Source organism: Martes martes (assembly GCF_963455335.1).
Source record: "Martes martes genome assembly, chromosome: 14".
Taxonomy (NCBI): Eukaryota; Metazoa; Chordata; class Mammalia; order Carnivora; family Mustelidae; genus Martes; species Martes martes.
Genome location: NC_137902.1, coordinates 29,468,701 through 29,494,279, shown reverse-complemented (window position 1 = coordinate 29,494,279; position 25,579 = coordinate 29,468,701). Strand labels below are relative to the sequence as shown.

Sequence of the window (25,579 nt, the reverse complement as noted above, 5' to 3'; positions counted from 1 at the left end):
GAGGACTAAGTGACACGAGGGACACGACTCTCTGAGGTGGGGCTGAGGCAGGAGACCGGATGGAGTGGGGTGTGAAGGGGCCAGGACTTCTGCGCACCAGGAAGAACCCAGGAGCCCAGGCATGTTCGGCTGGAAATGCAACGATCACAGCGGGCGTTTATTGAGCTCACACTGCGGGCCGGGCCGCCCTCCCAGCCACGCTGAGACGTCGGTGCTACCCTCCGAAGGCAGGGAACGGGGTGCAGGTGTAGGAGACCCGCCCCGAGCTGCAGAGAGGAAGAGGCACAGCGGGAACTCCCATCCAGCCAAGGCAGCACCCTGCGTTTGGGGAGGGAACCGGCTTCCTGAGGAAGCTCTTTCTCCACTCCAAGGAAAGCCTAAAGGAGAGATCTTCCGACACCTGCAGGCACGGGGGACTCCCTGTCTCCTGGGGATAAAGGGAAGCAGCTCTGAAAGCAGGTGCCCCAGGTCTACCTTCACAGCCACTGTTGTTTTAAGGAGAACAAAGGACCCTTCCCACCTCCCTCCTCCTCCAAAGAGAATTTGGGGGTTTGGTACCTGGAGGGGAGCCTAGTCTACGTGGTTTCTTTAAGAGACCCAGGGGGCTGTCCCACCCCTGGTGGCTGTTCTGCGTGGGGACCAGGGGTGCACACCCGGGCTGCGCCGGCCTAGAGCACGGGGAGGCGGGAGGTCTCCCACAGGCGCCGGGCCAGCTCGCCGGCCTGCTGCACCAGCACGTCCGTGGGGATGACCGACAGGTGGAGCGCCAGCAGCTCGTGGCACTTGACGGCCTCAGCGGGGTGTCCCTTGCTATAGTAGCGCAGGAGCTTCCTGGAGAAAGAGGGGACAGGACTCAGGAACGAGGCCACATCAGCCTTCCAGGACACAGGCGACCCCCGTACCCTCTGGCCCAGCATGGGCACTGTCACCTGGCAAGGCCCCAGCACCTGGCCCATGAAGCCTTCCCACCCAACTACACGAGGCATGGCCCCGGGTCCGTGCTCTCCACCCCTCTGGGTTCCCAGTCCTGCGCAGGGTCTGCTGACGGCCATGTCCGAGCCACAGATAGCCACAGAGCCGGCGGGGAAGGCCGAGGGCCCAGCGCGGACGCTGGCAGGTGCTGCCAACAGTATAGCGGCCAGAGACGGGTAGAAACTGGGTGTGCGCCCACCCACCCTCTCGCTGAACATGGGGCTGGGCAGCAAAGAGCTGCCACCGAGGGCTTCCTGGGGGGCTTTCCTGAAGGATGAGCTGCTCCCCTGTGGGGGAGGGGCACTCGTTGGGGCGCCCCCTGTTCCCTGCAGCCTTGTGAACCGCGGTCACCTGTAGTAGTCTCCTCCCAGCACGCCGAAGGACGCTGAATCATCCGAGAGGACGGGCACCTCTATCAGCTGCAGTTTGTACCCCTGCGGGAGAGGAGGAAGCTCTTACATGGGGCGGTGGTGGTGTGCTGCAAAGATCACGAGCCTGAGTCGGACACGAAGTTCAAGGCCTGGCTCAGCCTGTGTGGTGGCTGCTTGCTGCGTGGGCCTCTTCCTACCTCATTTTCTCATCTGTGAAGTGGGACTAACAGTAACCAGTGGACACTGGAGGTGACGTATGTCAAGTTCTGAGTGTCCTGCCCGGTGCACGTGTAGAGGCTCTCACTCCCCTCAGTGCACGGACCTAAGTCAGGGACCTGCACGAGCTCTGGAGGGCTGCCGGGAGCGTGACCCTGGGAGGTGGCCTTGCAGGGTTTTGAAGGGCTAGGCATTGTTAAAAGGCCCAAGTCTGTGCTGTGAAAGTGACCACAGTCTCCAGGGCAGGATGAGGAGGAGAAGGGGGCACCTGGGGGGCTCAGTCATTAAGTGTCTGCTTTCGGCTCAAGTCATGATCCCAGGGTCCTGGAATTAAGCCCCACATCGGGCTCCCTGCTCTGTGGGGACTCTGCTTCTCCCTCTGCCCCTCCCCCATTTATGCTCTCTTGCTATGCTCCCTCTCATTCTGCTCTCTCTCAAACAAATAAACATAATCTTTAAAAAAGGATAAGGAGGAGAAGGGAATTAAGATGCACTGGGCAGCCATTGTGTGTTGGGCATGGTCATGGGCTCCTCTCCCCGCTCACGTGGGCACCGTGCGGCCCATCCTGCAGGTGAGGAGGTGTGCTCAGAGCGCCAGGTGGCTGCCCAGGATGGCACCGGTGCAGGCAGCCTCCACAGCTGGCTGTGCCCCCCACAGCCCTACTTCAGTCTGTCCCTCCATCGGACCAGCCACACACACACAAGCTAAGGTAAAGGTCGTACACACATCCCAGGCTTGGAGCACAGATGGGAGCCTGTCGGCCAGGAGAGCTGAGCCTGGGTTCGGGCTGTTTCATTTATGACCTTGGTGGCCCTGGCCATGGAGTTTGATCTCCATGCATCAGTGTCTCTCTCTGTAAAATGGGGCTAATGACACCCACCCCACCATAGCACAGGCGGGGGGGGATGGGAGGTTGTGAGAGACCCAGGAAGCAGCCTGCACTCTCGAAGGTGCTGACTGTCACTTTCGTGGCAGAGCGAAGAAGGGCTGGTGCCAGGAGCGGGAGAGGGCAGGGCCCAGTATGGGTGCAGGGGGCATGAGGGGCAGAAGGAATGGAGAGAGCTGGAACACTGACTCCGAGTGACAAGTGAGGAGACACCAAAGAGAAACAGGAAAGAAAGAGAAGAGAGAGAGAGAGAAATAGTCCTGTGCTTACACTGGGGTAACTGTGAGGGCTAGAGAGGGAAGTACTGGGCCAGGAGGTCGTACTGTCCTCTTCACCTTGGGCAGGTTGCTTAACTGCTCTGAACCCCGGTTTATTGGCCTCTCCAGCAGGAGCGACAGCGTGCCATGCTCCGTAAGCGCGGCCGGCCATATGGATGCACACGTGAGGAGCCATTCTCACCGGGCATGCGTCCGTGTGTTCATGTGCGACCTGGACGCTGCCTCGAGTGACAGCATGAGTCGTTCAGAGAGCTGCAGGAGGGTCACGCAGCGCACCTGAACACGGGACCTCTGAGGTCTGGGTCCCAACGGCTGTGGCTCCCTGTCAGCTCCACTAGGGACGAGAAGAGATGAAGAGACAGACTGAACACAGTGCAGAGGAAAGGGATCCCGGAGTGAGCAGAGAGGAAAGCATTTCGGACGGTCCTGTCCCGGGACCTGGCTGCACCCACCATCTCGTTCTCGAACCACAGGAAGTAGGAGAAGCAGAAGTCGCCCTCCCGGAAGAGCAGCGTGGTGTAGCCTTTCTGCAGGTATCTGCGTGCCAGCCGGATCAGAGCCCAGACCTGGGGGACAGGGGGACAATGTGCTCGTGGCAGCCCTGACAGCCTCCCCGGGCCTGCGGGGTCGGCTCTCTCCTCACAGCGGGCCCAGGGCTCAGGCTCCTGCCGCCAGAAGAAAAGCACTCGGAGGAGGAGCTTCTGGAAGGCCAGCGGCTGCTCCGGCTCACCTGTTTCCTTAGTGCCGGGGCATAGCTTAGGTCAGAGTGTGAGCTCAAAAATAAATCATTATCGGGTGGGTGGGTGGACTACCTGCCCCCCACCCCGTTACTACGACAATAAAATATATGTAAAAATACTTTACTTAACTTTACCATGCACAGAAGCCACAAATTAGTAAACTGATCATTCAGCCCAGAAAACAGCCAACCATGTGGTTAGTTAACAGGAGACGAGGGTGTGGCCACCTGGAAACCCTTCCTGCTGTCCAGGGCCACCCGCCCACCCGGTCCCCTCCAGGGCTGGGCGTCTGTGGCATAGCTTCTATGCCAGGAAGGTGCTGTGGGGCGTGTGAACACAGAGGAGCCTAAGCCAGGCATGTCCTCTGCTCCAGGGTGAAGTCCCAACCAGGGCTCACCAAGAGGTCCAACAGAAACACAGTGACCGAGGGACAATGTGCGTTGGATCCCCTGGGTGACATTCTCTTGCCTAATCAAGGACTTCCCGGTGCTACCTGTGACCTGCCCAAGGGAGGACAGCGGGGACAGACTGACTCCTCCATTTCCCGGGCTGGAAAAGGCCTGATGAGCTCTCACACCAAAGAGCTTTGTGGAAGGCATGCATGATTCACAGCCAACCTGACCACAGCGTCATGTCTAATTACATCTGCAAACACGTTTGCAGATTTGCTGTATTTTCAGGAAAGCAATCTGACAATGTGTATCAGTAACCTTGGAAACATTCCTCCCATTTGACTTAGTAATTCCATTTCTGGGAATCCATATTGAGAAAATAATCAGACGAGGACAAAGATGGATGCACGAAGGTATGTGCTGCAGAATTATTTATGACTGCGAGAGCCTGGAAACACTCTAACTGTTCAACATTGGGGAAATGGCTAAGGAAATTATGTTACAGCCACATGATGGACTATTGTGGACTTGTTAAAAATCACGTTGATAAAGAATTAATGACATGAGGAAATGCATCAGATAGAAAGCGAAAACGTGGGTAAACACAATTGCACCTACGGAATGATCCATGACTATGACCGATGGCAAAAAACCGCACAGAAAAACAATGCAAAGAAATGCAGCCAGAGAACCCCAAGGATCTCCCGACAGATGGCTGGGAGGCCGGTACCAGCAACTGCTCTCTGAGTTCTGTCTCTCTTCTGTGCTATGTACTGAGCTGGGTATTTAATCCGCAGCATCTCACGCGTCTGTAAGCACTGCCACGCGTGGACGTCAACAGTGTCAGTAGCCTCCTTCACAGATGAGCACACGGACACTCAGACCACGTAATGCCCCGGGCCACACGGCCAGGGAAAGGCAGAGCCCAACCCACCTTCTGTCTTCCTCTTGATTTTACCTATTAGCATATGCTTTATCGAGATGAATCTATCTAATTTATGTTTATACCATGCTACCTACTACATAGAAATACACTAGTTTGCCATGAAAGAGTCTGTTAAAGAGAATACAAGAACCTCCAGAGAATGTTTCTTTAGTACGAACCACCTAGTGTTAAATCCTGTATCCAAACTGAACGACCTTGCGTTTCTTCTTTCTATTTGAATTCATTCAACAAATACTTATTGGGATTTATTTATGCCAAGCACAATGTCAGGGCCTGGCCACTGCCCCAACTGACCTCACTACCCAGACACGTTCCTTTGGGCACATTAGAAGACACCGAGGAAGGTGCCCCCCACACTGACTGAGGCCCATGTGGCCCTGGGTGCCAAGGGTAGGAGCCTGCAGACCAGCTGGGTGCAGACACCGACAGAAGAGTACAGTAAGGGTTAAGGTGGGGTGGGCCCAAGGCCTCAGGGGAGCCCCTGGGGGGGCATCAGTCTTTTCTGGATAGGGGTCAGGCCAGCACATCTTGTCTGACGGGGGTGAAGAGTTACCCAGGCCAGGCAACGGTTACCTTGGTTCTGATGAATGTGGCCAACGGCCCCCTGCCCAGCTCCGACGAAATCCTCTTACTGCTGCTGAGGGAAGGGGCCACCATCTGGCCAGTCGTGCGGTCCACGTAGATGAAATGTACCAAGCCTGGGAAGTCTTCTAGGTAGGTGAAGGTCGGGGTTAAGGTGAAAGCCAGGGACCGGTGTGGGGGTAACTCTGTCCTCCACCTAGGCTTCCAGCAAGGCTAAGCAGTGGAGTCCGGAGGCCAGGCCTGCTGTGCCCACCTGTCCCCACAGCTGCCATGCCAGCCAACCCCCTAGGGTCCCTGTTTTCCCAGACCTCTTTACCTCTGAACCCCCAACACTGTGAAATTCTATGAAGCAAGTACAATGGATCCCTTGACACTAGCACATCTAACCTGGGGGTTTCTAGATCCAACAAGCATAGTGAGTGTTCCTATTTTATCATTTTCACAAGGGATGAGTTTAAATCACATACACGGTGAGGCTGGTGGGACAGCAGGACTACCCCTCTGATAAATGAGCCTAGCTGACTGCCCAGCCCACACCCCTTGGCGTGGTTTTGCTCATCTCTCCACACTTCACCTCGTGAAGCTGGAAGGTTCCCACTGAAGAGGGAACAGCCAACATGGCAGGGTGGCGGCTAAAGAGGGCCTCTATTACCCTTTCACCTGCATACTGAGATCTCAACACAGGAAAAGCTGCTTTATATAAAGTTGCAGGGAAAATCAGTATTCGACAGAACTAGTATTCCCCAGTAAACGGTCAGACAGGTCTTGGACAGCAGTTTTTAAACGGATAAACATTTTTAGTGCAGGCCTTCTCAGAGCCTTCACGCCCCACTGTGTTCTGTGACTCCTAAGGAGGACATGGCCTCCCTAACCCACCTGACCCCAGGAACCCTGCTCCTCCTGGAACACCTGTTACCACTTTGCTGGCCAGACAATGTCAACATAAACAATCCCCAAAACCTTTAGGAAGTCCCTGTGGGACAGCAGGGATTTGGGAACTTTCAGTCCTGGAGCATTCCTATGGACAAGACACCCATGACAGTATCTCCTATTCTTCAGAGGAAAGATGCTGAGCTGGTGGAACATATCTGTTCCTTCCTGAAAGCCCGCACTCCTACAGAGCGGGCAGGTGCACGGGACAGACAGACACCAGGGGCTCAGGCAGGAGGATATGACACCATGGTGACGTTCCTCCTACTCTTCACCAACAAGAAGTCCTTCCAGTCCATCAGCTTCTCTCTGTCAGGGAAGCAGGGAAGCAGGGAGGCGGGTGTGGTGTGGCGCCCAGCTCCTGGTCCAGCTATGGAGGGGAGGGGGCGCCCACACTTACTGCATGACGGTCTGGACCTGGTCCTGTAGCTGCTGGGGCAGATGGGGGCCCCCCCGGCCTGGAGCCGTGCTCAGGAAGCTGAGACGGTAGATGGCACAGAGCTGTCGCTTCACTTTGCCGCACGCCTGGAGCAGCCTAGTGCCGGGAGAAGAGAGCGTGACAGCGGGAAGGGCCCTGGAGGGGGCTGTCCGCATGTGTGCTGAAGACACACCCCTACCACTGACCGGACTTCATCCTCTGGGTCAGGGTCACGTGACCGGTGACTGACACAGCTGCTGAAGCACACGCTTGGCCTCAGACACTCAGGAGGAAGCTTCCCGCTTTTCCCCCACCATGGTACACCGTACTTGGGCGGAAGCTCCTGGAATCTCCCCCCCACCCACATGGTTTATTTTACAGAGAAATGAGGGAAAGCGCACCCTTCAGGGCTGAGGCTGGGCGGGAATCTAAGCCCCTACCCCTCGTTAAGTCCTCAAGGCCCCCTCCTCCACCTGCAGCCCCTCTGCCTCCCAGCCCCTCTCCAGCGTCTGCAGGCGGGGCTCTGCTCTCGGGGAAGCCCCTGGCCCTCCTGAGTGCCATCCTGAGCATCCTTTCCCTCTTGGCCTGGAGGAGCCTGCCCCTCTGTCCAAATGACTCCCCCGCCCAGCCATCCTCAGAGCCCACCACTCACTCCCAGGATGATCCAGGTTCGCTCCTGGAGAAAGCCTTGCTCTTGAACTCCAGCCAGGTGCTCTGTAAGACAGGGGACCGGTTGGCTTCACGGTGACGGCCCCACAGTGAGGTCTCGGGGAGAAGCTTGTGATGTTGGGCTCTGGGAGGGACCCACGCCTCTCATCTGCCTCAGTATTTAGGCTCAGCATGCAGCTGCCCTCACGCAGTCCAAGCTGGCTCTCCGGCAGGTCCCTCAGCTCTCTGTGCCCCACCACACACACCACCATACACACCAGTGGGCATTTCTTTAAAGAGCAGTTTCTGTGCGGCAAGCAGGGGCTCACTGCCTAGAGGCGCAGACGCGTGAACTAAAACTGTTGGAGGGACAGGCGAGCGCCCCGAACAGGAGCGGACGTGGGGCAGGCACTGGCATGTGAAGGTGGGGCCCCGGTGAGCGCCGTAAAGGGGGACCGTGCACCCCACCCCCACACTCACTGCACAATCTGGGTCCATCTGGGTCTGAGCTTCACTCACTCCCTCCATCTCCTCCAACCCTTCTTCTCATTTTCAGATGCCCATATATGGCAGCCACAGTGAATTTCGGGTCCTCAAGATGGACCGAAGCACCACCAGCTGCTTCCTGGGTGACCTACCCCTCCTGAACTCCTGCTAGGCTCCTGGCAGAGACTGGGCGTTTCTACCGTCTAGGCCTCTCCAGGTCTCATCTCCCACCTGAGGTGGGGGTGGGCATCCTGCACGTCGGCACGAGCTGCCATACCGGGAGGGACGCCGAGGGTGGGCCGCTGGCCTTCAAGGCGGCCTAGAGTCAGGCTCTGGTCCTGCCATTTGCCTGCCCGGTAATCTCAGCTCTGGTTTCATCACATAAAACATAGGAAATTGAACTCATGTTCTACCAAACTCACAGCAAAATGCTCTGAAAATACCACCATGTTTCTGTTATCACTTCATGATGGGGAAAACAAGGATCATGGGCCCACAGTGGGGCTCCCTCCCCCAGTGTGGGTAGAACAGACCCTGCCGCCCCGGCCCTGCCTCCTCTCCCAGAGGCCACCATACCTGGGACCCACGTCTCACCTGAATCTCTTGCCCCCCACGATTCTTGACAAACTTGTCCATCCTCTGACGCAGGTCCCCCATGAGGGGGTGGGACCGCAGGGTGCTCCCAGCCTCCTGCCCCTCCTTGAGCTTCTTCTCCAGCAGGGAAAACCCGTCCAGCAGCTGGTACAGGACGAAGGCCAGGGGGGTGCTGGGGCCCTACGGGAAGCAGCACAGGGCGGGATGAATAGCGGAAACCTGCGGGGAGGTGTCCAGGCTGCGGCACTGCTGAGGGAGGTGGGGGTCACTCCCACCTTGGTCAGGAGCACCATGTTGATGCCTGGCCACAGGGGCAGACAGTATGCAGTGTGGGGCACCATGGGGCAGTGGCTCTCCTTGACGCTGGCATCCAGGAAGATCCTTCTGGGGCCAGAAGCGACTGGGGAGGGTGGGATCAGCATCTGGAGGGTGTCTTCACCTATCTGCGGAGAAGAAGAGCTGTCCGTGGGAGGGCTCCGGGGTGGGGGCCACTCAGCCTCTGCCTCATGCACCCACCATGGTCGCCCAATCGCTGTCTTCCCTGTGAACCACGGGGGTAGACACTTTTGCTCCAAGAAACCCAGCTCTTCAACCCCTGTGCTCTGTTACCACGGCCCCAGCAGCTCCAGGACTGCTCCTGCTGGTCTCCCTGGTGTCCTCGGGGCCATTCAACCCCGAGTCAGGATTGGATGGCAAGCAGGGGCCGTGGGGAACAGGACCTGGGGTGGGAGGTAGAAAAGAGACTAAAAGGGCAGGAACGGTTGGGGGTGGGGGGAGCTCCCTCCCAGGCCTTCACTGGGGCGAAGGCCTGTCAATAACGCTGTCATTCTACCCATCCTCAGCATCCGGACTGCTGGTCTCATGGGGGAAACTGAAGCGTGGGAGGACTAAATGAGCCTTACTAAATAAGTAAGAAAGGCTTTAGTGGGAAAAAGTAGAGAACTGAGGAAATCACCAGAGACGCCACGAGACCTTGGCACTGCAGTCTTACTGTTCTAGAACAGCCCAAAACCTAGCAACAAGGTACTAGTTGTTTGGGAATCTGCTAAAATAAGTAACGGAGGCACGTGATGGACTCTTAACCCTTAAAGATCAGCACGGAGTAAACGGAAAAATGCTTCAGAAAAACAGTGTAATGAAGGACATTAGGATTCAAATTTGGTAAAAGAAAAAAAAACATGTAATGTGTAAATATACATACGTATATACGTCCACACGTAAACATAAAGTCAGAGGGAAGACAGAAGGAAGCATCCCAAAATATTAATAGTAATTAACATCTGGACGAAGGATTAAGACTGAGTTATTTTCATTGCTTTTCATACTTTTGTATTTCCCAATTTTTCTACAATGAATATACTTATTTTCTAATTGGAAAAGTCATCACAAATTCAGCTGGACTTTCAGTCCCAACAACAGTGAGGAGGGTGGGAGTCCTCCGGGGTTGAGGTCACCCTTCGCCCACCACCTGACCGCTGGCCCCAGCCTCTGGGACGAGCTCTGTCCCTGTACTGACCAGCCCCGAGGTGGCGGCAGGAGGGCTGGCCCTGTGTGGAGTTACAGGGAGGAGACACCTTGGAGTCCCCAGGGCCCACCGCAGCGTCTCAAATCAGCCAGTGCCTATGGACCCTCCCTCCTCCAGGAGAAGCTCACCTGGACCTGGGGAGCATCCGTGGGTGGGGTGCCCTCATCCAGCCAGACAGTGCTACCTAAGGACGCAGGCCATAAGAGAACATAAGTACCATGAACACCTGAACAACGGCCCAGCAGTGGGTCAGAAGGGGAGGGTGCGGCAGAGAACCTGCGGGGGCGAGGGCACGTAGTAGGGGCTGGAGCCGCACTGCCCTGCTCATCGGACCCCAGGCTGGGAAGTGCAGGGTGCGCTCTGCAGTCCTGGGCTTGAGCAGCCTGAGCAGCCTGGGGAAGAGACGCTCCCCCCAAGGCCAGCTGCTGGGTGTGGGCTCCTGACGATGTACCCGGCAGGGGCGATGGGGGGCATGGCCCTCCTTGGCCCCTCTGAATGCCCTCTCACTCCTTCCGTTCCTTCCCGTCTACCACAGCGCCTCTTCCCCAGGAGGCAGCACACTTATTCAATCATCAAACTTCTACTGAGCACCCACTATACGCAGGGAATGGAGCGGCCTCCCTTTCCCAGCAGAGCTCCCAGGAAACCTACTGAGCCCACTACGGATCTGAAATATTACCTGTTTGTAATAATACAGTGCTCCCTTATATTTCATTGCAGATAGCTATCATTTGTAATCATGTTTCTCTAGGGAAGCCCGTTTCCATGTTTTGAACATCCAATTTACAAATGAACGAGTCCGACTCAAGCCATTTGTAAGTGGTGAGTTCCAGGCACTGTGAAATGGCATTATTTACAGCTCGGAGGCATATAAACTAACCACTGAGAAAGAGGCCAGGAGGAAGGTTGTGATGGATGAGGAGAGCGAGTAGTTAGAAGAAAAAGGAACTTTGGTGAGGACCCCAAAGCGGTGTCTCCTGATGTGTTCTGGGCTCACGGGGAACTTAGAGACCAGAGGGCAGCTATGGACCCTGGGCCCAGAGGAATGTGCAAGGTTACAGGAGCTGGTGTCGGCTCTCAGGGGTCCGAGGCTCCTTGAAGCCCATCCACGGAATTACAGTTAAGAACCTCTAACCCACTGGTTTCCAGCTGTGGCTGCACATGAGACCTTTTGAAAATCCCGATGCCCAGGCCACATTCCAGATCAATTAAGTCCAAATCCCTGGAACTGGCAGGCCTGGTTTCAGTAGTTTTTAAAGATCCCTAAGTAAGCCCACAGTGTAACGGGGCTTCGAACCACTAAGCTAACCTGAATCTGTGCACAGGGCCGGTTCCCACTCATGCTCGCCGGCCTCATGGGGCCAGTTTCTAGAAGCATTCACACCTGGGTCCCAGCCTGCAGACTGTAGCTTTACGGGTCTGGCTGAAGCCACCTGGTGGGCTCCCACGTGCAGCCAGGGTTAAGAACCACTGGCTTAAGGACGCCACACAGGAAACTCGTTTCAAAACTCAGTCCCCGAGAAGTGTCTTCTCCTAAAATCCTGGCCTTCCTCTGTTAGGTGATGTGAACCACACGATCCTTCCTTCTCCCTAAGAACTTCAGAGGTAAATGTGATGCCCACCCAGAGGGACGTCAACAGTATGGATTCTGGCTTATCTTTTTTCTCGGCAATGTTGTCTATTCATTAGCAAGATTTTGAATATTTTCCGTTTCTTTTTACTGTTTACCCACTCACATCTTCTGGAAAAACAGGTAAAGTATAGAAATTGAATATGTACATTTTAAATCATTATACTTGAAATGAAATGATTATTAATTTTAACTACTTATTAATTGATTACCAAAAAAGGGCAGAAATTACACCTATGAGAGATGGAATTTTAAATGAAATCTGCTTGTCACACAGAATCATTTCCGTGGCCGCGCTTTCATCCAGGCTGGAGCTGGGGGCGGTGCAGAGGAGGACCTTCGGGCAGCACCCTGCGCTCTGGCAATCCCGGTGTCCGTATCTGGGCTCCCCCCCCAACCCCTGCCGCCCTCCTGCTCCTTCCCAGGTCTCACCAGAGCTCTGCTCTCCGGGGGAAGGAGCAGGCGTGAAGTACTCCTCAGGGAGGGAGAAACTGTCGGTCTCCTGGAAGGGAGAAGAGAGCATCTTGGGCTGAGGGCTGGGAGAGCCTCTCCCGAGGGGCTCGACCCTGGGCCCCCCACCCCTCCACGCAGCAGGCGCACAGCACACACAGTTGCCGCGGAACTCCTCCTGGCCTGGGCTGTGGAGGCAGGGCTCCGGGCCTGCTGCACGGGGATGCTCTGGCTGCTCCTGGGCTTCCGGGGAGAAGGCTGCCATGGGCAAGGGAAACCTAGTTAGAGCTCCTCTGATCTGCTCCTCCCCTCCTCCGTCGGAGCCCAGCTCTTCCACCCACAGCCCTCCCACCCTGGTGCCTCCCGCCACCACGCGGCCTTGGGTGGGCGTCCTCACTTCCCACCGAGGTTTCAGTTCCAGGTAGCCTAGTGTTTCTCCAGAACCACTGAAATCTCCGAACTTCCAACACAGCGGTAACCAAACTGCCACTGATAATGGGGCCCGCGCGGGTGAGGACAGTGGCTAGCACCCACCGAGCACCCCAGGCACGGCTGGGCTCTAGGTAAGCTGTCCCCTTTTACTCCTCCAAACAACCCTTGTCCCAGTGCACAGAGAAGGGAATTGAGGCCTAGACTGGCAAGGACTCCAAAAATCTGCTCTTTTCACTGACTGAACCACATCATTCTAGAATTCCTGTTACATCTGAAAACAGCAGGGAGTCAAGGCCTATAGCACCCCCGCTGGCCCAGAACTGTGATGCAGAAACATAGCCTCCCCGGGTGGCCTGCCCAGCACACTCCAGACTGGGTTTTGGAGCTTCCCCAGGGAGCCGGCCCAAGACCTGAGGGTCGTCATCCTCGGCTGTGCTCTCGCTGGGGTAGAGATCCTGGACCAGGAGGATGAGGGCAAGAAGGTCAGCGGGGCGCAGGGAGCTGGCACTGTGGCTGCAGAGAGAGCAGGCGGCTGTCAGCGCACGCTGGCGCCCCCTGCAGGTAACAGTGGGCGCGGGGCAGGCAGGTTAAGGAGCAGGGTTCCTGCTCTCAAGGAATTTATGAACGTGTCAGCTGGCTTCATCCTTCTTGAAGGCAGGCAAGGTACAAATAAAATTTATCGGTTCATTAATTTTTGAAATAAAACTTGTGTTAAAGAAAAAAAAACACCCATGAGAAACCAGCGGGGACCAGTCACAGCCCATGGGGAAGTTCTAGAATTCAGATTCGGAGACGGTGTTGCAGGAAGACCTAACTCAGAAAAGGGAATGAGCTGAGAGGGCCAAGAACGAAAGAGTTAAGGAGGCTTCAGGGAAAAGACACGTCTTGAAGGTCTTCTTGGCTGGGGAGGTGGTGCTTTTTCAGCTGGAGGTTGGGGGAAAGTCAGGGTTCTGGGCCTCTGCTGCCGGGACCAGGGCTCACCTGGAGTAGAAGGCCAGCAGCTTGGAGTGTACGAGCAGGAAGGCATGCAGGGCCTCCTCGCCGGCCCTCTCGGGGCTGGAGTTGACAGCCTGGATGACATGCCGCTCCAGGGCCTCTATGCACAGCTCACAGAGCTGAGGGTGAATCAGCCGTTCCACAGCCTAGAGGGCAGGGAAAGGAAGCCATGTCACTGACCATCCACCCCTGCTCCAGGCCTGGGCTGGTGGGTCTCCTCGCTCCGTCGATGCTGAACACACACTACGTGCCAGACGCTAGGGAATAGGGTGACTCAGGTCAGCCTTACTGGGCATATGGTCCGGTCACTAGACTCTAGGGGGTGAGACAGACAATATGCAAGGAAAGAGACAAGAGAAACGTCAACTCTAGTAAGTGCTGTGTAGGAAACACCTGGTACTGACCAGCACCTACTTGGGTGGGGTGTCCTCGGAAAGTGTCCTTGAGGAAGTGACCTCTAAACTGATCTCTAAAGAACAAGAAATCCTATCAGACAGAGTGGAGGGGGAGAATCCTGTAAGCCGAGAAAAGAGCATATGCAAAGGCCCTGAGGTGGGAAGAGTCTGGAGCAGTGCTGTCCAACTAATATAGAAGGAAAGCCCTAGGAATAATTTAAAAATTGCTAGTAGTGACATTTAAAAAGTAGAAAGAAATAGGTGAAATTAATTTTAATGATTTATTTATTTTTTATTTATTTATTTATTTTAAAGATTCTATTTACTTATTTGACAGACAGAGATCACAAGTAGGCAGAGAGGCAGGCAGAGAGAGAGGAAGAAGCAGGCTCCCTGTTGAGCAGAGAGCTCGATGCAGGACTCGATCCCAGGACCCTGGGATCATGACCCGAGCCGAAAGCAGAGGCTTTAACCCACTGAGCCACCCAGGTTCCCTTAATGATTTATTTTACCTAATATACTTAAAATCTTATCATTTCAACATACAATATAAAAGCATTATTAATGGCATGTTTGACACTCTGTTTTTATACTAAGTCACCAAAATTCAGAGTATATTCTACATGTGTAGCATAACTCAATTTGGGCAAACTAGACTTCAAATGTTCAATAGCCAAACGTAGCTAAGGACTACCGAACTGCACAGAATTAAATGTCCTGTGCACCTGAAAGGGAAAGAAGTCCTGGGGGGCCAGGCCACAGTGAGAAAGGGCAGAAGGGCATGAGACGAGGTGGGGGTGAGTCCCACAGCAGCAGGTCATACAGGGCCTGGTCGGTTCTGGAAGATGTGTGAATTTTATCTTAACTGCACAGGCCACCTCCAACAAGAAGACTTCCCTGATGTCTCAGAGAGAGCTGACCATGGCATCCCTTGCACCACCATGGATTTGGATGGGAAACCAATACGGCAGCACCCAGGATGCTTGGTTGTATTTTCAGGCGTATGTGTACGGCTGACTTCCTCTCAAGGGCAGCGACAGTGTCTTTACTCTCTGTTCCCGGGGCCTGGCACACTCTTCGCATGTAGTAGGAACTGTACATTTCTCAGAGAAGTAAGTGAGCAGGGCGTGCACACGAATCCTTCAGATCTATTTTCCAGTTCACTAATTCTCTTTCTAGTTATGTCTCATCCACTATTTAACCCATCCCTTGAGGTTTTTATTTTAACAATTGTTTTTATTTCTGAAATACCTATATGGGTTCTCAACCAGCTTTCAAGTCTTTAAATACTTCAGAGTTATTTTATGTTCTGCACCGAATAATCCCAGTATACCAAGCTCCGTGGGGTCTAAATCTATTGGTGACTGGTTTTCCTCTCACTCGTGCTGGCTTGTGTCCTGGTGCATCTGTCAGTTGTGAGCTGCTGTTGGTTGCTCTGAACCTGTCCTCTAAGGCAGGAGCTTTCAAAGTGCAGTTCCGGGACCAGCATCATCAGCTCACCAGGGAACTCGTCAGAAATGCAAATTCTAGAATCTCCACACCACCCCCACCATGGGAAAAGTGAGGCCCCGCAACCCTTCTCTCACAAGCTCTCCAGATGATTCGGATGGACCCTGAGGGTGAGAACGGCCCCTAGGGAGGAAATCTGTGTTTGTCTCCACAGGGAGCCAGAAGCAGTACTGCAGGGATCCCCTGAGCTCCTCGGTGGGAGCTTGACCTGGGAGTCTCGGGCTCAGCTCCGCAGCTGCTGCGGGCCTAAGTCAGTGTTCTGGTGGTGGTGTTACCACCATCTGCACTCGGGCCATCTTCCCTGTAGGGCTGTTTATTTTTCACTACTTTCCACACTAGTTTCGGTTCAATATAATTTCTTGGGGAGGAGGGGGCGGTCAGAATGGAGGGAGCTAGCTTCAGAATTTCCATAATTTACTGTGAGCCCCAAATTGTGTTAAAATGTCTGTTTTATTATAGAGAACCCCACCAGAGCCATCTAACCCACCATGTGGCCACAGACAGCCACCTTCTAAAGGTAAGAGTCTGAGGGTCTGTCGTGACCTCACTCGTGATGGGGCGGTGGTGTGTCTCCTCAGCCCTCTGACCTGGCACCCCTGGGGCCTGAGGCCTCCCGCGCCCAGTAGTCACCTCCACGGCGAAGCACTGCTCCTGCTCCCGCAGGCGCCCGTATGTCCACAGCAGGCTCTGGAAGTGCTCCCACACCCGGACTCGCTGCTCAAGGTCGGGGGGCCGCAGCCTGGGGGCGGAGCAGGAGAGACCCTGAGAAAGCTGCCCGTGCCCACCATCCACCAAAGGAGCAGAGTTACCGCCAGGGCTGGGCGGGCTCCTGCCACTCGAGGCGACAAGTGGGAGACCCTCTGAGCACGGAAGGGCTGGTCCAGGCAGCGCCATGGCCCTGGAGTGGGACAGGCACAGAACCGGGAGGCAGGCGCCTGAGTAAACCACTTCACGTCTCGGTTTCCCTCACACATGGACACAGGACACAAAGTCAGCCAGAGTGGACTCACTCCTTTCGGATGAGCTGGCCGTCCCCGGTGACCAGCCCGAAGTGCACCTCGAACAGGTACTTGAGCACGCACAGCTTCTGCCGCAGGTCGCCCTCGCCCTCCATGTGGTCTCCGTTGATGGCAATGAAAAGGCATTCTCCAAACTGCGGGCCGAGGGGGCTGGGGTCAGCCAGCCCTGGGGACCCCTCACCTGGCCTGATCCCGGAGGAGAGCGAGGGGAGGCCTAGATCCCCAGGGAATCTGATAGGGTGGTTTCTGCTTTCTAAGGGAATCTGAAGTTCAATGGAAAGGCTCATGGAGGGCCCGTGGCGCTGAGGGAAGAGGAACATGGGCCCCGGGGCTACACACTCACCAGGTGAAGGACGTAGAGATGGCTGCCATTTTCCGTCGAAAAGCAGGTGTATGTATCGGAGAGCTTCTCCAGCATGGTCATGGAGGAGATGATGATCGGGGCCAGGAGGGTGCTGAGCTGGTCCTCCAGGGCGGGAAGCTGCAAGAGGGAAGAAAGTAACACCACTTAGAGTGCCAGACCTTGGCAACAAAAGGAATGGACAAGACCCAGGCCTCGCTAGCAAGGGTGTCCCTTGTTTTAGACCTGCCTGGAAGGTATCACCGTCCTGACAGGGAAGTGGGGCAAGAGGAGACTGCCCCTAGCACCCTGGTGGTAGTTAGAAGAGGCTGGGAAGGGTCAGCCAGGTACCTGTGCCCTTCTGGCTCTGAATCCAGAAGGAAACATTAAGGACTCAGGCCATCTCCACAGTGCAATGTGGGGGGCATTTAATGGAGAACTGACCAACTCTGAGGAAGTTCCCTACGTGTCCCTGAGTCCGTGCTTTTTGTTACACTTGGTCTACTTCGGGGGAACATATCCTAAGGACAACGATCAGGGATAGGGCAAAGGCAAGCGCACAAAGATGCTCACTACAGCATAATTTACAGCAGCAAGTGACTGCAAGAACTGGAAATGCCCAGTGCCAGGGAAACAGTTAAATAAGTAACAGCTCAGTTAAATGAAGGAAGAATGTGAAGCCACCTAAAATACTGGAAGTTTCAAGGACTTGGAAAATTCCTCTGATGTTACCTTAAAAAAAATCGCTGAGAACAGTATTTTAAAATACATAGAAAAAACAAAGTATTGAAAAAATATTTTAAAAGTCAGTGTAACGCTGTTAAAGGTATTCCTTCTGGCCGAGAGAGTAGGAGAGATTCTCCCCCCCCAATTTTTTATGCTTCTGTACCATTCCGATTTCCATAACAAGCCAACCTTCACTTTTACAAGCTCTTCCTCCAGCCATTTTCTCTGCCCTCCAAAATCAGGAGCAAAACAAACAGAACCAAAGAGAAACTGGACAAAGCTGCTGAAAATCTGCAGATAAAACTGGCATAAAGCCAGCAGAATGGGTACCCCCCAAACCCTCCTCACTGGAAGGGGATGAAAGGAGAACAGCTGCCCTTCTCCACACTGATCTGGGGAGACTTGACCGAAATATGGAGAGAGCCGAATCCCGACTTTGAACTTGTGAAATCTGAAAGGAGAGGAGTCTGATATGAGGAAGTGGAGATGCAACGTGGGGGACTTGGGGGGTAGGAAAAGAATAAATGAAACAAGATGGGATTGGGAGGGAGACAAACCATAAGAGACTCTTAATCTCACAGAACAAACTGAGGGTTGCCGGGGGGAGGGGGGTGTGGAGAGGGTGGTGGGGTTATGGACATTGGAGAGGGTGTGTGCTATGGTGAGTGCTGTGAAGTGTGTAAACCTGGCGATTCACAGACCTGTAGCCCTGGGACTAATAATACATTATATGTTTATAAAAAAATTAAGAAATTACAATAAAAAAAAAGAAAGGAGAGAAGTAAGACCTTGCCTTGAAAAGAAAAACAGGCACCTAACCAGGGGCAATGAGCAGCATTTACAAACAGGAGAGGGAGGCAGCACTGCAGGATGGATTTTCTTCCAACTCTGCTCAGGAGCAGAGGTGGGTCCCACTAGCCCTGGTTCCTGGGTCCCAGCTCAGATGGCCCCTTTCCTGACCACCTTGGTCACCCTGTCCCCATCACTCCCCACCCCACACGGGTCTAACTTCTTTGGCGCATTTAACACTCCCTGAACTCATGTGTTTCTTTGCACCCTGTTCACTCTCTGTCCTCCCTCTGTAGCCCTAACTTCTGTGAGAGCAGGATCCTGTCGCTGTGTTCACTGCTTTACCCCAAGAGGCTGGCACATAGTAGGTTCTCAATTAATATTCGTTGAATGAATATCCCTCCACAGAGCCAAATGTTTATTGAATTACTCATGTGCCACAATTTTCTTGAACTGCCACGAACAGATTATGGTAAGAGAAAGTTGCTTAAAAATCTGGACTGTGTACAGCAACTCGTTTTTAAAGGAGTGGCTTTTCTTTCAGGTGTAGTAAGATTTTTTTTTAAAAGGTTGGGGAAGACCAAAATACTTGGTGTAGGCAGAGTGCAAAGGAATTACTATTACTTGGAATTATAAAGTGGTGCATTATCTTTGAATGGCTTTTGAATCAACGTTTCTATTTATAGGAAATTATCCAAAGGAAATGAGATGTGGGATCAAATTCAAGCATAAGTGTTCCCTAAAGCAACAGTTTTAGCCAACTAGAAGCAATATACATGCCCAGTATGGGAAAAATGGTCAGATAAATGATACATTTATTTATACACTGGGATATAATGCTTCCACTAAGATTTGTGCTTTTGAGAATATTTAACAAAAAAGAATAATGCTTTTGATATAATGGAAAGTGGAAAAACAGAAAATAAAACCGTAAATGTGGTATGATCCCAACTACATATAAAAGATAAAAACCCAAAGGAAATATATAGAAGAGCTAATGGCTCTGGTACTAGAATTATGGGTCATTTAAAAACGATTTCTCTGTATTTCCAAATTTCCTACAATTAATTCATGTTATTTATAGAATCAGGAAAAAAATAGCATTGTGTACATAAAAATAAAACTTTAAAGGCATTTTTTTCTTTACAGTAATCACTTAGGAAGTGAAAAAAAAATTAGGATTTTGTTCCCTTACGAGGTTTTTAATAAAGAGGAAGATAAACACGATCAGATACCTTGCTTCTTTTGTTTTATTCATTCATTCACCGATATACTGAGTGCCTTTCTGTTCATGTTACGGCAGGTTCTGGGGATACAGAGGTCTACTGAGAGCTGGCTTCTTCAGCTAACCTGACTGAAAGAGTGGGTTAAGAATGAAAATATTTAAAAATTCTTTTTTTCTTTTTTTAAAGATTTTATTTATTTATTTGACACACAGAGATCACAAGTAGGCAGAGAGGCAGGCAGAGAGAGAGAGGAGGAAGCAGGCTCCCTGCTGAGCGGAGAGCCCAATGCGGGGCTCGATCCCAGGACCCTGGGATCATGACCTGAGCCGAAGGCAGAGGCTTTAACCCACTGAGCCACCCAGGCGCCCCTAAAAATTCTTTAAAAAACTATATGCATTGAGGCACTTGGGTGGCTCAGTCGGTTAAGCGTTTGACTCTTGATTTCAGCTCAGATCATGATCTCAGGGTCCCAAGATCGAGCCCCATGTCAGGCTCTGCCTGAGATTCTCTCCATCTTCCTCTCCCTCTGTCCCCTCCCGACTTGCATTCTCTTTCTCTTCAAAAAAGAAAAATACTGTACATATTGACTGCTAAAAATAAAAGAGCCTAATAGACCAGTTTTTTAGCTTAAAGGAAACCACTAAAACGTCATGATCTCTGATATCTTTATTCCTAAAGACGGGGGCAAGAATAGTGGGGATGTTGGGCGGATTAAGCTGCTGAAGTGGAACTGGCTGAGCGGTGATTACGCCCAGCAGAGCGAGAAGGGGCCAAGCAAGCCACCTGTCGGGGCTGCTGCAGAAGTGCCGGGATGCTCTCTACTGCTTTCCCTGCAAATATGTTTAACCCCATATTCATCTGGAAAAAGTTTTCAAAATAAATCACTCCTTTCAAATGTAGAGTAGAAATTATGAGTGAAAATGACAACTATCTCCATGCTGTAATATTTCAGGGTTACCCTGGATGTCTACATGCAGAAGATAAACCTTAATCCATACTTGACATCATATACAAAAATTCAAAGGGGATCATTAGACCTAATATAAAAGCTAAAAAAAAAAGAGACCTAATATAAAAAAAAGCTTAAAAAAGAGCTTAAAAAAAGCCCATATATATATATATATATATATATATATATATTTATATATATGACTTCTAGAAGAAAATATAGAGAAAACTCTGGGATCTTGGGTTGGACAAAGATTTCAATAGGATACCAAAACTGTGACTTCCTAAAAGCAAAAAAATGAATACACTGGAGTTATCAGAATGAAAAACGTCGGCGCTTTACAAAATACTGGTTAATGGATGTGAAGACAACACACAGACTGGAAAAAAATATTTGCAAAACACTTACCGAATAAAGGACTTGCACCCAAACTACGTAACACTCTCAAAACTCAGTAAGAATAGTAAGAAATAACCTACCCAATAAAAAGACAGGCAAAATGTGAACCAACTTCAATTCAAGAAGACACAGAGGGAAAATAAGTACATGAAATGATGTCAAAATCATCAGCCAACAGTACATGAAAATTATGACAATGAGATCCAGGAGATGCCTATTAAAATGGCTAAAATTATAAAGACCACAGCAAGTGTTAGCAAGGATACGAAAGTAGAACTCTCGTACGTGAGTAGTGGGCTCTGGTGTGCTGCGACCCCTCTGGCCAAATCTGGCAATTTCTTACAAAATTTCACATGCACCTCCATGATCTAGCCCTTCTATGTTAGGTATTTACCCAAGAAAAGTGAAAGGAGAAGTCCATAGAGAGACCTGCACATGAATGTTCACATCTGCTTTATTGGGAAAAGTCAAAAGTGGGACACAGTTACCATCAACAGGTACCCAGATACACAAGCCATGGCTTGTCGATATCCGACGACCCCCCGCTCAACAGTGAGAAGGACCACACTACCGACACACGCTACAACATGGGTAAATCTCAAAATTATGCTGACAGAAAGAAGCTACCCCAAAACCACTTGGAGTAAATACTACATGACTTCTTTTACATAAAAACCTACAGAATACAAACTCCTCCATTGGGACAGAAAGAAGACTGGTGATGGCCCAGGTTGGGGGAGGTGAGGGTGTGGTCACAAACTTCTGTGATGACCAATATGTTTACTTTATGGATTGTGACAGAATCACAGCTGTGTGTGTGTGTGTCTGCGAGCACATGCGCATGCACGTATCTCCAACTGCCCTTTGAGAACGTTTGGTGTACAGTGAGTCCATTATACCTTAATGTAGGCTTTAAAAAATTGATGTGTTAAGTTTATGCTACACTTTTTAGGGAGAGGAAATGAGGACGCCAAATTTCTCTGTTCTGTGATTAAAACTCTACCCCCTCCTCTGGCTCTCATTTAGCCCGAGGAGCCCTGGCAGATTAGGGGTGAGGTCACCAACTCGAGAGGACCAAGAGGCCAACTGCTGAAGATGAGCAGCTGGATGTGCAGGACCCCGGACCACACGTACAGCCCCGGGGGAGGGGCAGGTTCTCCCGCCGCCTGGTACTTCCCTCCCATGCCCCGCTGGCCAGTTGTTCCCTCCCATGCCCCGCTGGCCCGGCACTCACCTCCTCTCCCTCAAACCCAAACTTCAGCCGCAGACTCTCTGCAAACTCCTCGTCCGTCCAGTAGAAGAGAACCTCTGCACCTTCTGTGGCCACCAAGACGCACTTCATCTACCAGGGAGAAGCAAGGGCAAGGTCACCCCCAGCCCCTTTATCCAGAAGCTCAGCCTGAGTAACGAAGAGGATCAGAACCCCGGCCAATACCTACTGAGCCCTCACGGAGCACCAGGCCCCACGGCAGGGGCCTTCCTGCTGTTATTTTGTCACACCCTCAAAACCACCTAAGGATGTAGGAATCTTTAGTTACTCCCACTTTCTAGAGCAGGACTCAGCATGGCTTGGAGCCCCTGGGATCGAAAACCAGGCCTAAGGCTGGGGCTCTTGCTTCTGTGTTTTCCCGCGCCTCTCGCCAGAGCATCAGACGCATTCGGGCCTACCTGCACCAAACCTACGGAAGGACCCCGCTCCTGACCGGGACGGAGGGTCAACCGCCCAGGAGGACAGGCAGTGTGGTGGCTCGTGGCCGTCAGTGCCTGGTCTAGATGGAGGGAGGCTAGCGCACCTCCCTTTGGGCAGTTCTCCTCAGGCAAAAACAGCTCCAGAAGACAAGCTTCAAAGCCCCCAGGAGTGGGTTCAGCATCACGTAATTTCCTTCGTGAGCCCTTTCTGCTCTGGGGGGAAACAGGCTGCCTAACCTTGTCTACAGCTCATTCTCGCACTCCCATAGCGGCTGCTTCCTCAGCCACACCCACCAGTGTCTTTGGCCCCCCAAAACTGCCCGCCCCACCACCCACGCGTTCTGTGTCACACATATTAATGCCTGATTATACAAAATGTGTTTCATTATTCATTAGTGGGGAACTTCTCGAGCCAGAGCGTCCCACACTGTGCCTTTCATTCCGGGGGCCAGCAGGACATCCATCCTCTCAACCCTGGGGCAGCCTGACCAAGCCAGGGGAGGCCAGAGCTCTCCGGCCATCTGCTTGTAGCTGAAAAAAGGGCAGGCAGGGGCTTCTCATCTTCTCATGCCCCTTAGTGTGCCACATGGACAAGATCACGTTGTATGTGTGCCAAGATGTGACCATGACCAGAAAACTCTGCTCCGACTGCCCCATGAGTGGATGTCCAGTTTCAAACAGGATCATAGCATCTTGAGGTCTTGGACTCAGTGACACTCTTCAGAATCCCCTAGTGCCCAGCTCGGTGGCACTTACTGAATTCCTCCCCAGTTTCTTGTGGGTTTATCAACTCTAACTCTGAGCCACTGGCCTCAAGGTGGTTCCTCCACAGTGAACAAAGAATGCAGCCTGTCCCCATGGAATTGCTAAATACCAGGTGGAGAAGGGGGAGAGCAACGAGTGTGAAGCAGTCCACTGCCTGCTCTGGTGGGTACCGCCCACTGCCCCCGAGCAGCCCCGGAGGGGGTACTGTCTGCCTCCGTTCTGCCCCCAGGTCAGGCAGGATCACCTACCTTGGCAAGGAGCACCGCGGAGCCCCCAGCCAGCCAGTGGTTCTGAAAGGGCTGCAGCAGACTCGATGACCAGCTCACGCAGAGCAGCGCGGCATCCCGGGTCCTGCAAATGCTTATAGCGCACAGAAGTCATGAGGGCCAGCAGAGCCTCTCATCTGCCTGCTGCCCATTTCTGGGAGGACAAGCTGGTGAAGGGCTCAGAGGTCAAAAGTCTCTCTCTGGCCCCTAGGGAGTCTCCTCAGAACATACACTTCACAGCCAGGAGGTGAGGGGTGCCCTGTATCCCATTCACCCCCATCCTCTCGCCACTGAGAACATGAACCCGGCCAGCACAGTCCTCTGGGCATAGCAGGGACCCACAACCATTAATTCCTGCTTACTGTTTCCTTCCAGGCACTCTCATTTTACCACGGGTCACTCAGACCTCTGGTGTGGTCAGCAAACCCGCTCTGAGCAGCCCCAAGGGTCTTGCCAGGAGTGACTGGAGGCCGGACAGCACATCCAGCCCCACAGGGAAGCGGTCCCAGGAGAAGGGAGGGGACATCCTGGGATGATGAAGTAAACCAAAACAAAAGGCACCAGAGACCTGGTTCTAGTTTTGAGTTGGCGGAGGCACTTAAACCCCTGCCTCTCAAACCCCTGCTCTACCTCCCTACAGGGTTGTAGGGAAAGACAGAATAACCAGGCTGGAAGCCCTTAGCAAACTCTGCTTTCTTACATGAAGTGGGCTTACTTTCCCTTGTTCCCCAGCTTCCCTTTGTCAAATAACAGGGTGAACTAAACTGGCTCCAGAATTATTCACATTGGGATGATGAAAGGCAGAACAGCATAAAGCTGTAAACTAACTAGCAAACCAAACACTGTAAGCAAGTAAGAGGCAAGAAAGGAGAGCGGGAGCTCAGCATCTTTTGCAGCATAACTGAGACTTGCTACATCACCGGCATAACTGGCCTTAATGACATATTCCCAGAAAAGTGGAAATGCTTTTCAGCGGACATTAGGTTCTACTGTTTTATTCCAAACGACTGTTGGAAAGCGAACCTCGCCGATGTCATTTTGTGATTTCCCTGTTCCCCTTTCTATCCTGCTCCGAAGTGGTAACACAGGCCTCACTGGAGCTCCAGATGGTGCGGGGCCAATGTGGGGAAGAGCCACGGCCCCATTTTCACCGCCTTCCCCAGCAAACCGCCCTAGGGCCGCCGCGCCGGCCTCCCAGCAGCTCTGTGTCGGGGCGCTCCCCTGCGACCGGGACCCGCCTGGCCCCTGCTGGGCTGGAGGACCCGGGAGAGACTCCGCTGGGCGCCGGCGCAACGGCAGCCTTCCGTGTGCCCCGCACTCCACAGTGACTGCAGCCCCCCGCAAGCCCCCGCGAAGCTCACAGCTGCCCTGGGAAGAGGGCCCGGCTGGGGGTGCCCGCCCCACTCCGTGGCTGCAGAAACTTAGGCTCCGAGAGGTGAGGCGGCGGGACCCAGGCCAGAAGGGCGGGGTCCGTGCGGCCGGGGTGTGGTCGGCCTCCACTTTCCAGAGGGCCGCGCGGGCCGGGGGTCTCAAGAAGTCCGGCCACCCACGGAGGGGCCGAGGGAGCCGCGCTCGGAAGGAAGGCGAGGACCACGTACCGGCGGCAGCACTACACCGCCCAGCAGCTTGTCCCCCGGACGCGCTTCCGGGTGCGATCACGTGACCTTTCGTGTCACCGCCCCGCCCGGGGAGGGGCTGGAAGCTGGTGCGGGCTCCGCGGGTTCGAGCCCAGCCTCTGCCCGGCGTCGCGTGTTCCCACTGGGGCCCTTCGTTCCGCTCGACCTCCCCGCCCTGTGAGCAGGGAGGGACTCCTGCAGTTCCGCAGCCGCATTCTTCCGGTCGTCCAGGAGCGCGCGGAGGCCTGCGGAGTTGGGGGCTGCTGCCCGCAGCTGTCAGGGGCACCTGCCTGGGCTCCACCCCCACCTCCCCCTCCCGCCACCACGCCGGCGATTCCCCACTGAGGCACTAGGGACATGTTGGTTTTCACCGCGCTTCACACAGGGGGAAAGCAAGG

At 53.3% G+C, this 25,579-nt stretch overlaps 1 protein-coding gene across 2 annotated transcripts; it reads right to left on the bottom strand.

The window, feature by feature from the left end:
• Positions 1 to 126: 126 nt before the first annotated feature.
• HPS1 (HPS1 biogenesis of lysosomal organelles complex 3 subunit 1) lies at positions 127 to 25,214 on the bottom strand. Of its 2 annotated transcripts, XM_080823177.1 has the most exons (20): positions 25,164 to 25,214; positions 23,548 to 23,659; positions 22,080 to 22,187; positions 16,760 to 16,897; positions 16,408 to 16,550; positions 16,028 to 16,136; positions 13,479 to 13,639; positions 12,908 to 13,010; positions 12,225 to 12,323; positions 12,048 to 12,117; positions 10,114 to 10,169; positions 8,736 to 8,903; positions 8,461 to 8,640; positions 7,385 to 7,446; positions 6,715 to 6,849; positions 6,558 to 6,623; positions 5,376 to 5,520; positions 3,177 to 3,290; positions 1,324 to 1,406; positions 127 to 831 (listed from the first exon to the last, which is right to left on the bottom strand). In XM_080823177.1, exons 3-20 carry the CDS (start codon positions 22,185 to 22,187, stop codon positions 669 to 671), a joined length of 2,103 nt encoding a protein of 700 aa, XP_080679303.1. In that variant the 5' UTR covers positions 23,548 to 23,659; positions 25,164 to 25,214; the 3' UTR covers positions 127 to 668. The 2 variants fall into 2 exon arrangements, with proteins under 2 accessions (XP_080679303.1, XP_080679304.1); XM_080823178.1 differs by lacking the exon at positions 16,408 to 16,550.
• Between the last annotated feature and the right edge of the window lie 365 nt (positions 25,215 to 25,579).

What these genes read in the sequence shown, in the direction of transcription:
- HPS1 (XM_080823177.1), bottom strand. Translation starts at nt 22,187, where the DNA reads ATGAAGTGCGTCTTGGTGGCCACAGAAGGTGCAGAGGTTCTCTTCTAC. An exon ending in AGCAGTGCTTCGCCGTGGAG is followed by an intron (nt 13,640 to 16,027) that starts GTGACTACTGGG and finishes CCTGCCCTCTAG; the next exon opens with GCTGTGGAACGGCTGATTCA. An exon ending in CGGATGCTCCCCAGGTCCAG is followed by an intron (nt 8,904 to 10,113) that starts GTGAGCTTCTCC and finishes TCTTCTCCGCAG; the next exon opens with ATAGGTGAAGACACCCTCCA.